The sequence below is a fragment of the Doryrhamphus excisus genome, chromosome 4 (genome assembly GCF_030265055.1).
Source record: "Doryrhamphus excisus isolate RoL2022-K1 chromosome 4, RoL_Dexc_1.0, whole genome shotgun sequence".
In the NCBI taxonomy this organism is placed as follows: domain Eukaryota; kingdom Metazoa; phylum Chordata; class Actinopteri; order Syngnathiformes; family Syngnathidae; genus Doryrhamphus; species Doryrhamphus excisus.
The window spans coordinates 6,856,379-6,869,108 of record NC_080469.1 but is presented as its reverse complement, the minus strand read 5'-3'; the positions used below and the strand labels follow the sequence as shown (position 1 = coordinate 6,869,108).

The window sequence follows — 12,730 nt, the reverse complement described above, 5'->3', positions numbered from 1 at the left end:
ATACATTGCCACAAAAGCCTCCCTTCTCCCGACTTCAACACACGTTTTCCAACTGCTACAAGGTGTTTATTTCACAAGCTCAAGCTCCCTTCAAATTGCATTTGACTTAAATCCACATTTAAACAATTAAAACTATCATTCAGGAAAAGAAATGAACAGCAATGTTTATTTTTTACCCGCAATCCTATATTGGATTGGTTTTTGACATCTTTTTTTTTGTCTTGTCCAGCCATTGGGGCAGATAGTATTGTTGATCTTACATGCTAAACAGATTTGCTCTGCCATGGAAAAGTGTAAGCTACACCTTCCCTGTTGTATGGAATATTAGTTGGCTTTATTTGATGTTTTTGTTTTGCTAATTTGGACCGGAGCAGGAGGGGACAGAAAAGAAGAAAAAAAATACAGTGGATCCCTGCGTACTTTAATATGCAGACCCCAGTGAAAAACGTTTGGACACCCTTGTCCAAGACTACTAACACAGGAAGTCTTAATTTGACCATAGAGCTTTGAGGTGGATGGAATGATAATCTTCCAAAAGCACCAAATGACCTCCACATTCTGGGCCCTAAAAATGTCCAAAGCTTTATAGTGGCCACAAGATCGACATAAAAAGCCCAGTATTCGTAGTATAAAAAAACAACACAAGTGCTGCCGGCTTTATAGCATTCTGTAATGTATTTTCACGCTGCTCATGATGCTAAAATGACTTTGTCTTCAGGTGAGAGAGACGTTAGCTGCAGAGACAGGACTCAGTGTACGTGTGGTCCAGGTGTGGTTCCAGAACCAGAGAGCTAAGGTGAGACAAACTAAACAATTTGTGTCCATGCATAACATCCCCTTTCCATCTTGAATTTACAGAAAATCATAAATCAGCACAACTACGCGTGTTAAACTTATCACTGCATTCCATTCACAAACGCAAAAAGACAAGAAATATCACATGAAGTTGCAAATCTTGCACACTGTTGCACTAAACGTCTACACCCTCCCCTGTGCCGATGACTATCTCACAAAATCCTTTGATACTTGACAATGAAATGCACTCAGATACAGATTTTATGTAGTTCATGCAAGGGTGAAGAGTGAAGAGCATCCTTTCTAAATTAAAGAGTGCATGTTATGTTAGTTTTGGGAGTTCCTCACAACTTTGATTCTTTCGTTTTAGATGAAGAAGTTGGCCAGACGACAGCAGCAACAACAAGAACAACAGAATTCCCAGAGACTTGGCCAAGGTAACGACTTGAGTACACACAGAGAGCTTTGCTGTCTTTTATAACTATTCTATGTTTAAGCCAACAAGAAAATATATATTGTGTTTATAGCGTGTCTTCTCACTCACTAGAATAATACAGAATCAGCCCCACAATCACATAAGCTCATATGCACCGCTCTCATAGTGTCTTATTATTATAATTCAACCGTTATGATTATATAACTCTTAAAGTAAGACTGACATTTAAAGTCACATTTAAGTGTCAAGATTTGTAATGAAAAATGTATTAATATTTACATTTCTTCACATTTTACATTCTAATCGTATCCTTAAAACAGGGAAATTATATATTTTTTAAACGCAGGGTGTGTTTCACGTGAACATCAAGGCATTATGAGCATATAAAAAGGAAACACTAAACCAGCACTAAAGTATAATTGAAGCACTGAATCTAAAATGATCTTCCTCTTATGTTTCTTTACTCTTCACAAGAACATACCTATCACATTTGCATTTGCATATAAGGGAACATGTTTGGAAAACATTGGAAAATACGGCAATTGTAATCACAGATCATTGAAGGGCAAAATACTTAAGTTTTCTGGGGAAAACAGGAGGGTTGACAGGTACACTCAAGAACAATTAGTTTAAAACACATCATTCCCAGATCTAAATACAAAGAAGTATGAATGTACACATAAAAAGTCATTTAAAAGTCACAAGGCGGGCTTGAAGGAAAAGAGGCCTCCATCAAAAAATCTTTGCATAGGGAATTGGCTACAGGGTTGCAGAAGAATGGGTTTCCATCGTTATACTAATAAAGACATGCAAACTAGTCTGGTACAAAAAACACACTTTCTTTTCATTTCATTAGTTTCTCTTGAATGGGACGAAACCTAAGGGAAAACAATCCCATCAGTTCATAGACACCCACATCCTGAATGGACCTGAATTTTTCAAAGCAAAATTGATGCTTATTTTATTACAGAAACAGAAATAAAGTCAAATGTCTAAAAATGAAGAAGAGAAATTGCAATGCAAATGTAAGGTTACATTTTGGAGGCCTTACAAGGCCTTTATATTTGGTACTGTAAAGTTAAGTTGGAATGGGCACAAAAAAACAAATTAAGTCCAATCAATAAGACTTTATATATTGGACAACAAGTATTTTGATGGCATATAAAAAAATACAGAACAATAATTCTACTGCTAGTAATTTAGTTCTGATGTGTTGATAGATAATAAAATATCGATACCTCTGATACCAAATCTTTATGCTCTAAAATAGATTCCCAAATAAAAATAGCCATACTCTGATACTCCAGTTAGTTGAGGTAGTGTGTATCATTAACACAAACATAGTAGAAAGCAAACTACTTTAAATGACTGAGTTCTAAATGATATGTGACTGGTGGGGTTTGCCATGATTGCTGATCATAAACGGAGCCATGTGGAATTGGGAATTGGTTGTCATTGTTATAGTAGTTCTTGATAATAAATTTTTTTTATGGTTTTATTATTTTACTTCTTTTCTTTTTTTATTGTGTAAAACACCATAATATGGCTTGCAAATCATGCCGCTACCTCAATATACATTGGAGTTACTAATCGAATCTGTTTTCTTTGCCGCTTATCCTTAAATGTTAACATTCTGCAAGCCCTAATCTAAGCTCACTTTCTTACAGAAGTAATGTCAAATCGAATGGAGGGGATGATGAGCTCCTTCACACCTCTGCCTCCGCCACAGCAGCAGCTGGTCGCCATGGACCAGAATGGGTACAGTACAGACCCATTCCAACAGGGGCTCACCCCCCCACAGATGCCCGGGGACCACATGAACCCATATGGTGAGCATACAGTAACTCCCTACCCCTTGTTTCAAAAAATTAAAATAAAAACCCTTTCATGCCTGATACCATGATGCTTGATCAATCTCATAGCTCCCCAGTGTTGAACATATTTTAAAGCTAAAGCAACCGGATTTAAGTGCGAGCAGCTTCTCCTCCCATACGTATACGTAGAGGATCTAAGGTGTTTCCGGTAGTTTAAATCTCTGCCCCCAATTTTGAGACATTCCGTCACTGATGTTGTTCGGCGGTTAAAAAGATGTTGTCAATGTGGAGCAATGCAAAGACCGAATGTCGTATCACGCAGGATATCAGGAAGCGAGCACAACAACGCTTACATTTCTGTGTGATATTGCAAAGACATTAAATTGCAAACGAGAGGAGTGGGAAAATACCAGTCAATCAAGTTTTAATCCACAGGATGTAACGGAATAACACTTTTCAGAGTGATGTCCTCAACAAGCCCCAGAGGGACCATTTCCTCAAGTTCATAACTTCCTTATAATTTGCCTCCATTTAGTTCTTCTTGATAGTAAGAACCCAAATCCCCGGTCTCATCACTCTCCTTTGGTTTGGGGAAAAGAACAATATTGGCAAGGCATTAAAAGATATGTCTCAAAACACTGTCCCCATTTTGTGCACTATCATTAAGATCCAGAGTGTAATAAAGTTAACTATTCCCTCCAGAGAAATAACATGTTGAGGTTTTATGAAAGGCGTAAACAGTTGCTATTAGCCAGATCTTTTAGGAGGATGCCCCTTGTTTACATGCACCCTCACAGACCACAATTGTCCCAGCGAGGGCCGCAAAAAGTGAGCTTTGATGATATCTAAGGAACCTGTTTTCACAATTGTGATGACACAAAAAAGAAATTCCTCAAAGTGACTATTAGTAATTATAATTTCCCAATACTGCCATCAGGCGGAAGATTGCATTGATTTGTTACTTTTTTTTCCCTATTTTCTTCTTAGTCATGACAACTTTGTGAATTTCATCTATCCACAGGTAATGATTCTGCATTCCATGACATAGACAGTGACACATCTTTAACCAGCCTCAGTGACTGCTTCATGGCATCATCGGAAGTCAACTCCATGCAGGCCCGTGTGGGAAATCCCATCGACCGCCTCTACTCCATGCAAAATTCATACTTTGCATCATGAAACAGCAAATAAAGGAGAAGAAAAACAGCACATAATAAACTTCCCATTTCTACCTAATGCCTGGCGACCGGATACGCAAGCACAGATGCGACAGAAGAAACCCACAGCTTGTGTGCAGGAGCTAACTCCAAGACTGTAAAATCACTTGCAAGACAGTGAAGACCCCTGGGGCAAAAAGACTTTGTCACTTGTTAAAAATCATCCAGTGAGGTGGTTTATTCCTTACAGGAGATATTACTTTTTTCGTTGCTCACAAGTAGAAATTGAAGCCACTGATGAAACACTCGTAAAACCAAATAACTGTGGATTTATATACAGTACAGTGCATGATCAACTGTAAACAAGTCCTCCCCCCTTGGTTAAGATTAACATGTGGTGTTTGGACTGCTTCTTCTTCATACTACATGGTTTCCCATGTTCACAGCTAGCATTTTGATCACTATGGATAGGTACTAGATATTGTGTTAATAGTCAATAGGTGCAGCATGTCTGCAAGAGTGACTGTACATTTGTGTATGTTCGAGAATTTGTGGTGAGAAAGAATTGTTTAGAGGGCTAAAAAAGGATGTAGAACATGGTGGGCAAGTCAGATCAGTGAAGTGTAAATACTTTTCCCAGGCAAATTGGATGTGCATGTTAAAAATGGAAAACATTCTATTTATTTAACTATAACAGGCTCTTGAAGGTACATATTAAAAATGAAAAGCTTTATTTAAAAAGGAGAACATTTTTTTCTGTTGAGCAATTAATGAGTTTGAGTGTCACAACTCTTATGTATGCCATTTTAATATGAAGATTAACCCTTTGTTTGCCCAGCCAAGCTGTAAATGAGCAATGTGCTATTTATTTCGTACAGACCATAAACTCTTTGTTGTCATTGTCATATGTGCATTCTCAAAATGTTAAAGTTGCTAATTGACCAAAGTTGACTGGTTTGATGAATAAACAATGTCTTTCTCCTGGTTATACTGAATAAATTAATTTTCATTGTACAAAGCTCAAATATTTCCTACTTCTACTTCCAGACTTCAAGACATCAAGGTTGGTGTCGTCAACAAACTATGCTAATGATAATATCAGAACTCAGGGTCAACTTAGTTTCTTGGTTCATTCTTTATTTAATGTCATTGCTACCGTTCTGTAAAGTGCCATATATTCCAGTTTCACAAAGATTTTGAAATCCGATACTTAAAAATGTAATAAGAAAGTTATTAGATGCACAAATCTGTACCCTTCTTTTAAATATGCCCACAGATCTGCAAACTGACAGCAGGTTGCTGCGTTTCACTGTAGTTGAGGCCAGACGGGGACAGCAGCCTCTTGTTTACATAAACTGTACTTCTTGTGGGACAATGTGGCAACTGCAAACATGAACAGTAACTGGGGCAAGTGAGCCGTTGCTACAAAATAAAATTCACAGTTTCAGGAAATAAAAAAATAAAAAGATAAAAATAGGAATGATGAAAACAATGATACGTGTTCACTTGGTGCTCATATATAAATTATATATATATATACGTATATATATACTATATATATCATATAAAATGATGCAAACTATAATTTGCATAAAATCTATGTTTAAGTTTCACTTCACAATCCTTTTGTTTAAACCCTAATATTACCTTACAACGACAAAATTATGTCAAAATACTGGCAATAGTACGTATGGTGATTTCCGATGTATAAGGTGCACCAGTGTTTAATAGATAGTAATTATTATTATTATTATTATCATTAATAATAATAATAATAATGTGGAGAATAAATAGATTACATCAAATATGAACAACAATGTACAGCGTAAACAGTAAATTGCACAAATAATTTAAATAATTTTGGATAAATAATAAAAAATGTAAAGTTTTGTGCGTACGTGTGGGCAGGTAGAGGGGCATATTTGGCAATCAGCAGTCTGATGGCCGGCGGGAAGTAGCTGTAATGAAAACAATGCTTATACTACAAGAACGTGACAGTACGTGACTAGTACACTCATACGTTAGGTGACTGGAATAAAATGTTAGACCAAAATATTTTGTTTTTCAAAAGGTTCCAACATTGACTGTCATGCATATGATTGATGATTTTTGACTCAACTGAGTCAACACATACGGTGTAAGGGTGAGGTTGGAGATGTGTAGAGGTGACATACCGAGCTGCACGAGTGAAGCGTGAACCTCACCCATGTCCCGAGGCTTTGTCTGGCGGCTGCTTACAAGTACCACCTGGGTGCTCTTTAATCCTTCGCCTCTTTGACAGCTTGTCAACTTGCTCAGGTAGGCTTCCACGCACTGTCTGTGCAGTCATGTGACCACACAAATTCTATCAATACTGATTTGAAACATTATGTTCTCACTGTCTGGAAAGGTCCTTCCCCCACTGTTGAGCGAGCATGTGATATTGTCAACACTTTGAAAAGTTCCAGCACTAAAACATTTCAACCAAGTCGACAGCACTTGTTTCAGAGTTTACGGTAAAATGTCTTCAAATGTACATTTCTAGGATTTCTGAAGGCTGTGTGCAATGACATCATACTGGCTTCAAATGACTGTGTTTGTTACTTGGTTTTGTTTTTCTGCAAAATTGGAGTTTTCTGTGCCAAGAGGGACAAAATATTATTAATTATTCATTTGCTGCATCCTGCCAGTACCATTTTCAATGTGCCTGGCAAGACTTTTCATAACGAATGACTGGTTCATGCCAGGTTTGTAATGTGTGTGAATGAGCAGTACAATGTAAAGGACTGAGTAAACACATGTGACAAAGGCTCACATTTACTGTAAACATGAATGACTCCTCCAAACAAAATGTGTTTGCATAGATGGACAGAACAATTGGTTGGATTTCCCATTGTGGGCCAGGTGAGCTTTCACAGAGGTGTTTGGGCATTGCCATAATTACAATAATGCATAATGTATATGTCTGAAAATGTGAGAAGACAAAAGTGGACAAGAGTTCACTTTTGGCTCATGTTACACCCATGACGTTCATTTACATATCAAAACAAAATGACATTTCTGTGAGGACAATGATGTCCGAATTCTGGAGAGAAAGGACCAGGCGTGAATAAAACCCAATTTACATCAAACTAGAAAGGCCCAGAGGAAGAGGTTTGTGACATCACTCATCCTTTGCTTATAACAATATCTTATTATCTCTCCCCCAAATATTGTCCCATTCCATGGGAAGAGTGGCCTCCAATGGGCTGTTTTGCCACCAGTCCGGCGACCGACCTATTGTTATACAAGACCTTTGTTCACCAGCCATGTGCAGCAATAACTACAACAAAAACCCTGCTTTGTAATACACCCATCAGAGACATAAACAGGTAGACTCCACACTTTAGAATCGAAGAAGCCTTTTGTATTAAAAGGTGAAACATCTTCAACAAACAAGAAGAGCCGGTACATTCCGCACAATTTGAGCAGAAATAAATAACTGATACACAATTGTTATACTACCTTTACAATGTTTTTCTAGTTAATCCTACATGCAAGTGTATCAATTGTGCAAAATGAAATTAGTGTAGTGACATGCTTGTGTTGTATGTTCTTCAGAATTCCAGTGTTCGTGAATGCATCTTGCCGTTAGTGGTGGATAATAGCACCAAAATGAGGCACCACAGAGATTCTACAGAGATTCTGTAGACATCCCAAGTAATGGGAAACTTTTACAACTGCGACGACAACGAGGCAGCACATTGGCAGTGGGCAGTCAGCCACCCCCCTACCCCCCAGCTCCTTGCCTTTTTACAAACCTATACTTACATGAATGTTTTTTTTTTTTTTACATTTTTTAGGATACAATGAATGTATCCTTTATTCCTCCAGACCCAGCATCCTCATGCCTTTAAGTTTTTTTTTTCTTGTCTCCTGTTGCCTCTTTCCACAGCTTTCATTTTGCCAAACAGTAGAGCGAATATAATCAACGCCATTGCCTGTTCGCAAGGCGTGAATCAGCCAAAGAAGTCTCTCAGAGGTTGAGGTAAGTGTGGTCTCGATGTGAAAACAGTGGAGATGAAACTTGAGCTGCAGGCACAGACACACACAAACTCATGGAGAGTTTAAAAGCTGCCCTTCAGTAAACTTTTCACACATTTACTCTTCTGCTATCCTGCAGCCGCATAGGAAATGAGTCTGGTGGCAATATTTTCATTAGATAACAAAAAAAGTCTCAACTGTCCTACCTGAAACAGGAAGGATTTGTGGTCCGATTGCGTCTGTAGTGGATACGATTTTCTGACGTGGAGTCTTTTGTCATGATTTGTTATTAATGGTAATGTCCTGTAAAAGGTAGTTTAACCTAAAGAAGGACAAATGTGCTGCACGTTAAGCAAAACAAACACAACCATACATATTTCTATTTGAAAAAAAAAAAGTTTGGTATTCACCCAATCTATTAGCATAAGATAACATTCAAAGTGTACTTCATTTTTTGACATGACAATCACAGCAAACAACCAACTATATTTCAATATTATCAACACAGTCTAAATTTCTCATGATTTAAGAGAGTTCACAAGAGTTCACTGCAAGTCCCCCGTGGGAGCAAGGGGGAACTTTTGGGTGTTTTCATTGGGCATTTTCCATGGTGTGTGGTTAATTGTTAAAGGGAGACTTTTAGCCAGCGTCTGACACGAGTTCTTTGTGCCTGGAGGGTTTGTGCGTAATGGCATGACAGACTATAGTGCGGTTTTGACCAGACACGTTTGGCTAGTCGCCGCCAAACATTAGCATGTCCTCAAAGTAGTGTGTTGGCTTTACTGGGGTAGCCTGCAATCCAAAACACTGAACCACCGCACGAGGCACTGTTTGTATGATGTTACGTAGATGGAGAAACACAGAGCCCAAGATGAGTATTTGTTTTGTAAATCTTGGTAAATGAAAATAAAAGAGGAGGAAGATTCAAGTGCACAACATTATATTTATTTCTTTCCTGGTGAGGACCAAATGACCACTTGAACTCTGTGGTACATATTTTGGATACGCTGCCATTATTTAGCCTCTTCCTTTTTTTCTGTCCTGAGAACAGATAAGATGGGATTCACCTCTCAGTGCCCAGGGTGCAAATAGAGCCCCAGATAGTGGCTCAGTAATCCCCCCACTATTGGAGCCCATCTGTTTTGGTTTTCATTTTTTTTTGGTATTTATAGTGCTTATTGGTACATGGTCCAGGAATGTAGCCAGGGTGTTTGAAGTGAAGGAGGAAGGTGATGCCAGGGGCATTAGTTGAAGGAATGATGACCTCAGGGTCTAACACAAGCCATCACTTCTAACCTCTAGGAGCTTCTCTTGATGTTGGAATCCAAGTCCTGCCCCTTTAACCTACATTAGAATCCCTGACTTTTGCCAGATACACTACTGGAACATCATGTTTTCAGGTTTGCTGGATTTAAAAAAAAACGCTATAATATAGTTTTATGCCAACAATAGCAAAATTGCCCCAGTACAACTAATACATAATAATCCATATACTAGAGTAGATCCGCGTTTATCATGGAAGTTACATCCTGGGACCACCAGCGAATGGTAAAAAAAAAAATGCGTAATTGACACTCGCAAAAATGTCTATTGATGTTGACATCCAATTTCAGATCAGCATTTGCAATAAGAGTGATTGTTTTAATTATTAGATTAGACCCAGATTAGGTCCAGAACCTTACCCTTCACTCTTAAATTGAAATTGTGTACTTCTGACACAATCCAGCTATTTAACACATGTACAGTATAAAATATATAAACATATATAATCACCACTGATTAATAAAAATGTAAGATGATTGATAAACAGATGGAATCTAAGTCACGTTGTAGCCAGTCAAAGCACACAACTATGGTGGCTTGAACGACTGCAGAGTAATATCTCAACCCTTGACGAAAAACTAAACATGTAAAAATTGTGGGTTTTCCGAACAGTAGTACATGTATGCTGTAAATTTGACCTGTAAAGTCACCCCTTGCAACATCGTGTTCAGTTATTGCTCCCTCGCTTTTTTGAGATGTTTCTGAAATTGATAAAGTAATTAATTATCTCTGTTTTGTGGTAGACTGCGTTCTATTATTAGTATTGAAGTACAAGTACAAGTACAAGTAGTATTCTGGTCAATAGGTGGCAGTAATAACACAAAACATTGAGACATTATCTTACATTGCATTACCTTAACACTGTGTGAAATCATAAAGTTAGCCATGGCACATCTTACATAATAGAATGAAAAAAAAGTTATCCTCGCATTCTGTGTGGAAGTGGTACATTTTTGAAGGACAGTGATTAAGGAAGGAAAAAAAATTCAAAAATTTGATTTTCAGTATGCAGCCGTCTGTAAAAAAAAAAAAAAAGGACAACCCTGATGGTTTGGCAAATTCCCATTACTTTTTGGCATTTAATGTTTGGTTTCTCTGCATGATGCATGGAGGTGCATTGGTCCAAGGACGTTTGTATTAAAGCTGCCCTAGAGTGAGATAAAGGCAGCCATCCTGTTCACTACAAGAGTTGGATGGGAGTTCAGAGTGCAGTTCAGGCTAGTCTGACAATTTACAATTGATCGAGTCAATCAGGGTCCACTTTTATGAGCGATACTCCTTTCTCTGAAATTCTTGTGTATAAAAAGAGAAGCTTTTAAACCCTTTTTTCTTGTCTGAATGATGAGCAAAGGAGCCCTGTCCTGGATCAGGAATGACTTAAAAGTTGCTATTCACAGCAACTCTTACAAACATTAACTCTGGACATGGGATACTGCAAAGGACAAGGTGAGCCCTCAGCTGTATATTTAAGCCCTGCAGGTTTTGACAGAAGTCACCTGTGAGGCTGATAAATCACCATCAGTGTACATGGCGAGCTAAGCGTGGACAGTAAATCTGAAAGTCAACAGCCAGTTAGGGCAAAGTCAAACTGTAAGGATTTCTGTGTTTGGTCCAGTTCCTGTCATGTTTGCCATATTTACAATATACCATTGAAGAGTGCAATGAGAGGCTCGGCTTTCTAGAGATCATCTGTGATTTATTAGACATATTAGCTCTTAGAAAATAAAGCCTGGCCTCTGTTCTTAAGGTTGTGTGTTAAAAAAGACATCTGTCATGTTACATGTCTTTCATTTGTTTATATGTGTTCGACTCAATGTAAAGAATTCCACACAGACCTTCATAAAGCTGTAAATCCTGCGAGGGCCACATTGGCTATTGATGCTGTACTTAGAGCGCACCTATTGCGCTGAGATCATTTAATGGCCGTTGTGTCACATTTGACCTCCTGGATGACCTCACCCACCCCCCGACTTGATAATCGGTATTTTTAGAAGACAGGGGTCAGTGATACTCTGCCCTGGTCTGACCTTTTAGACGGTAGCATGCACAAACCTCATCATCAGTTCATTAGGAAAATTAATAATCCATAATCTTACATATGAATATCATGTATCACCAGTGACTCTGTGTCCCGTTCCCCGAGAGAAGAAGCCCCTAAAGTAGGGCTTTGATTTGAGGTGCATTGATTAGCCTCATGCTCCCCTGCGGTTAACTGCAGACAATCCTTCTTTGTGTGCAGCCTGGCCTTTTAGTGTGTTTTTGACAGTTTTATTATGAGGACTAGAGCGGCCCAAATAAACTGCACATGAACAGCCTCCGCTGGCGAGCTCTGCAAAAGGTTAGTAAATTTCACCATATGGATTTTTGGTGTCTGGCCCAAATGTCATGGCTTAATTATTAACTGTGGGACCATTTTGGCAAGAGATTTGCACTTTTACAATATTGCTGTTCCTGGTGAGGTTAAGTGTTGAAAGTGCAAGGAAGGCCATTGTCCTTCTTTGTGTTTAATGAAGATGGATTCCGAGATGAAATAGTCGCTGCTGTACAGACTATGTGACCTTTAAAGTCGCACCTTTGGAAAACATGTTGCTGGTTTGAACAACTGAGTGATAATATGTTGCAGCATTTTTTGGATTTCCGAGCAATTTGTTTTGAAATATTGCACTGTAGCATCACTGAACCAGTCACAAACACAAAAGGTCATGACCTCCCAATGCGGCCTTTATGAGTAAATATTGATTACACTACAGTCAGTCAGCTAAGTGGAGCCACCACAGGAGAACACAGCCATGCACTGTGGTGTTTTAAAAAAAAAAGTAATATCTGGCCTAATCCTTTCCTTAGCCCTGCCTTTGCCCCAGCCGGTGAACTTCTTTCTGCTGTGCAAATCAGCATGCGCGGTTCGAGTTACTCTGAGCTCCTGCATGGTGAAGTCAGACCTTTGCGGCAATGTCTCTGAATATGGCTCCTGAATCTCAGAGTCAAGGCGCTCCCTCTGGCTTTCTCCACTGGCTGACTCCCAGGATGGTATGGCAATATCTGAGTTCACATGTTCATCACCCCCACCTTTGTATATGTCATCACTCTTGCTGTGCCTCCCTCAGTTAAGGTTCTATGTTTACTTCCGCTGCTGACAAACAAGACACGAATATCTGCATGGCTTTGAGGGCTATACCACTAAGCAGGAAAAAAAAATCACAATT

The 12,730-nt window shown here is 38.7% G+C and overlaps 1 protein-coding gene across 1 annotated transcript in view; it reads left to right on the top strand.

Annotated features, from left to right (window-relative positions):
* Positions 1-5,178, top strand: part of lmx1bb (LIM homeobox transcription factor 1, beta b) — a 48,081-nt gene extending 42,903 nt beyond the window's left edge. Inside the window, 4 exon segments of the mRNA XM_058071459.1 lie at positions 719-796; positions 1,166-1,232; positions 2,899-3,060; positions 4,067-5,178. Coding sequence (XP_057927442.1) covers positions 719-796; positions 1,166-1,232; positions 2,899-3,060; positions 4,067-4,224 — 465 coding nt within the window. The 3' untranslated portion in view covers positions 4,225-5,178.
* Positions 5,179-12,730: the final 7,552 nt, after the last annotated feature.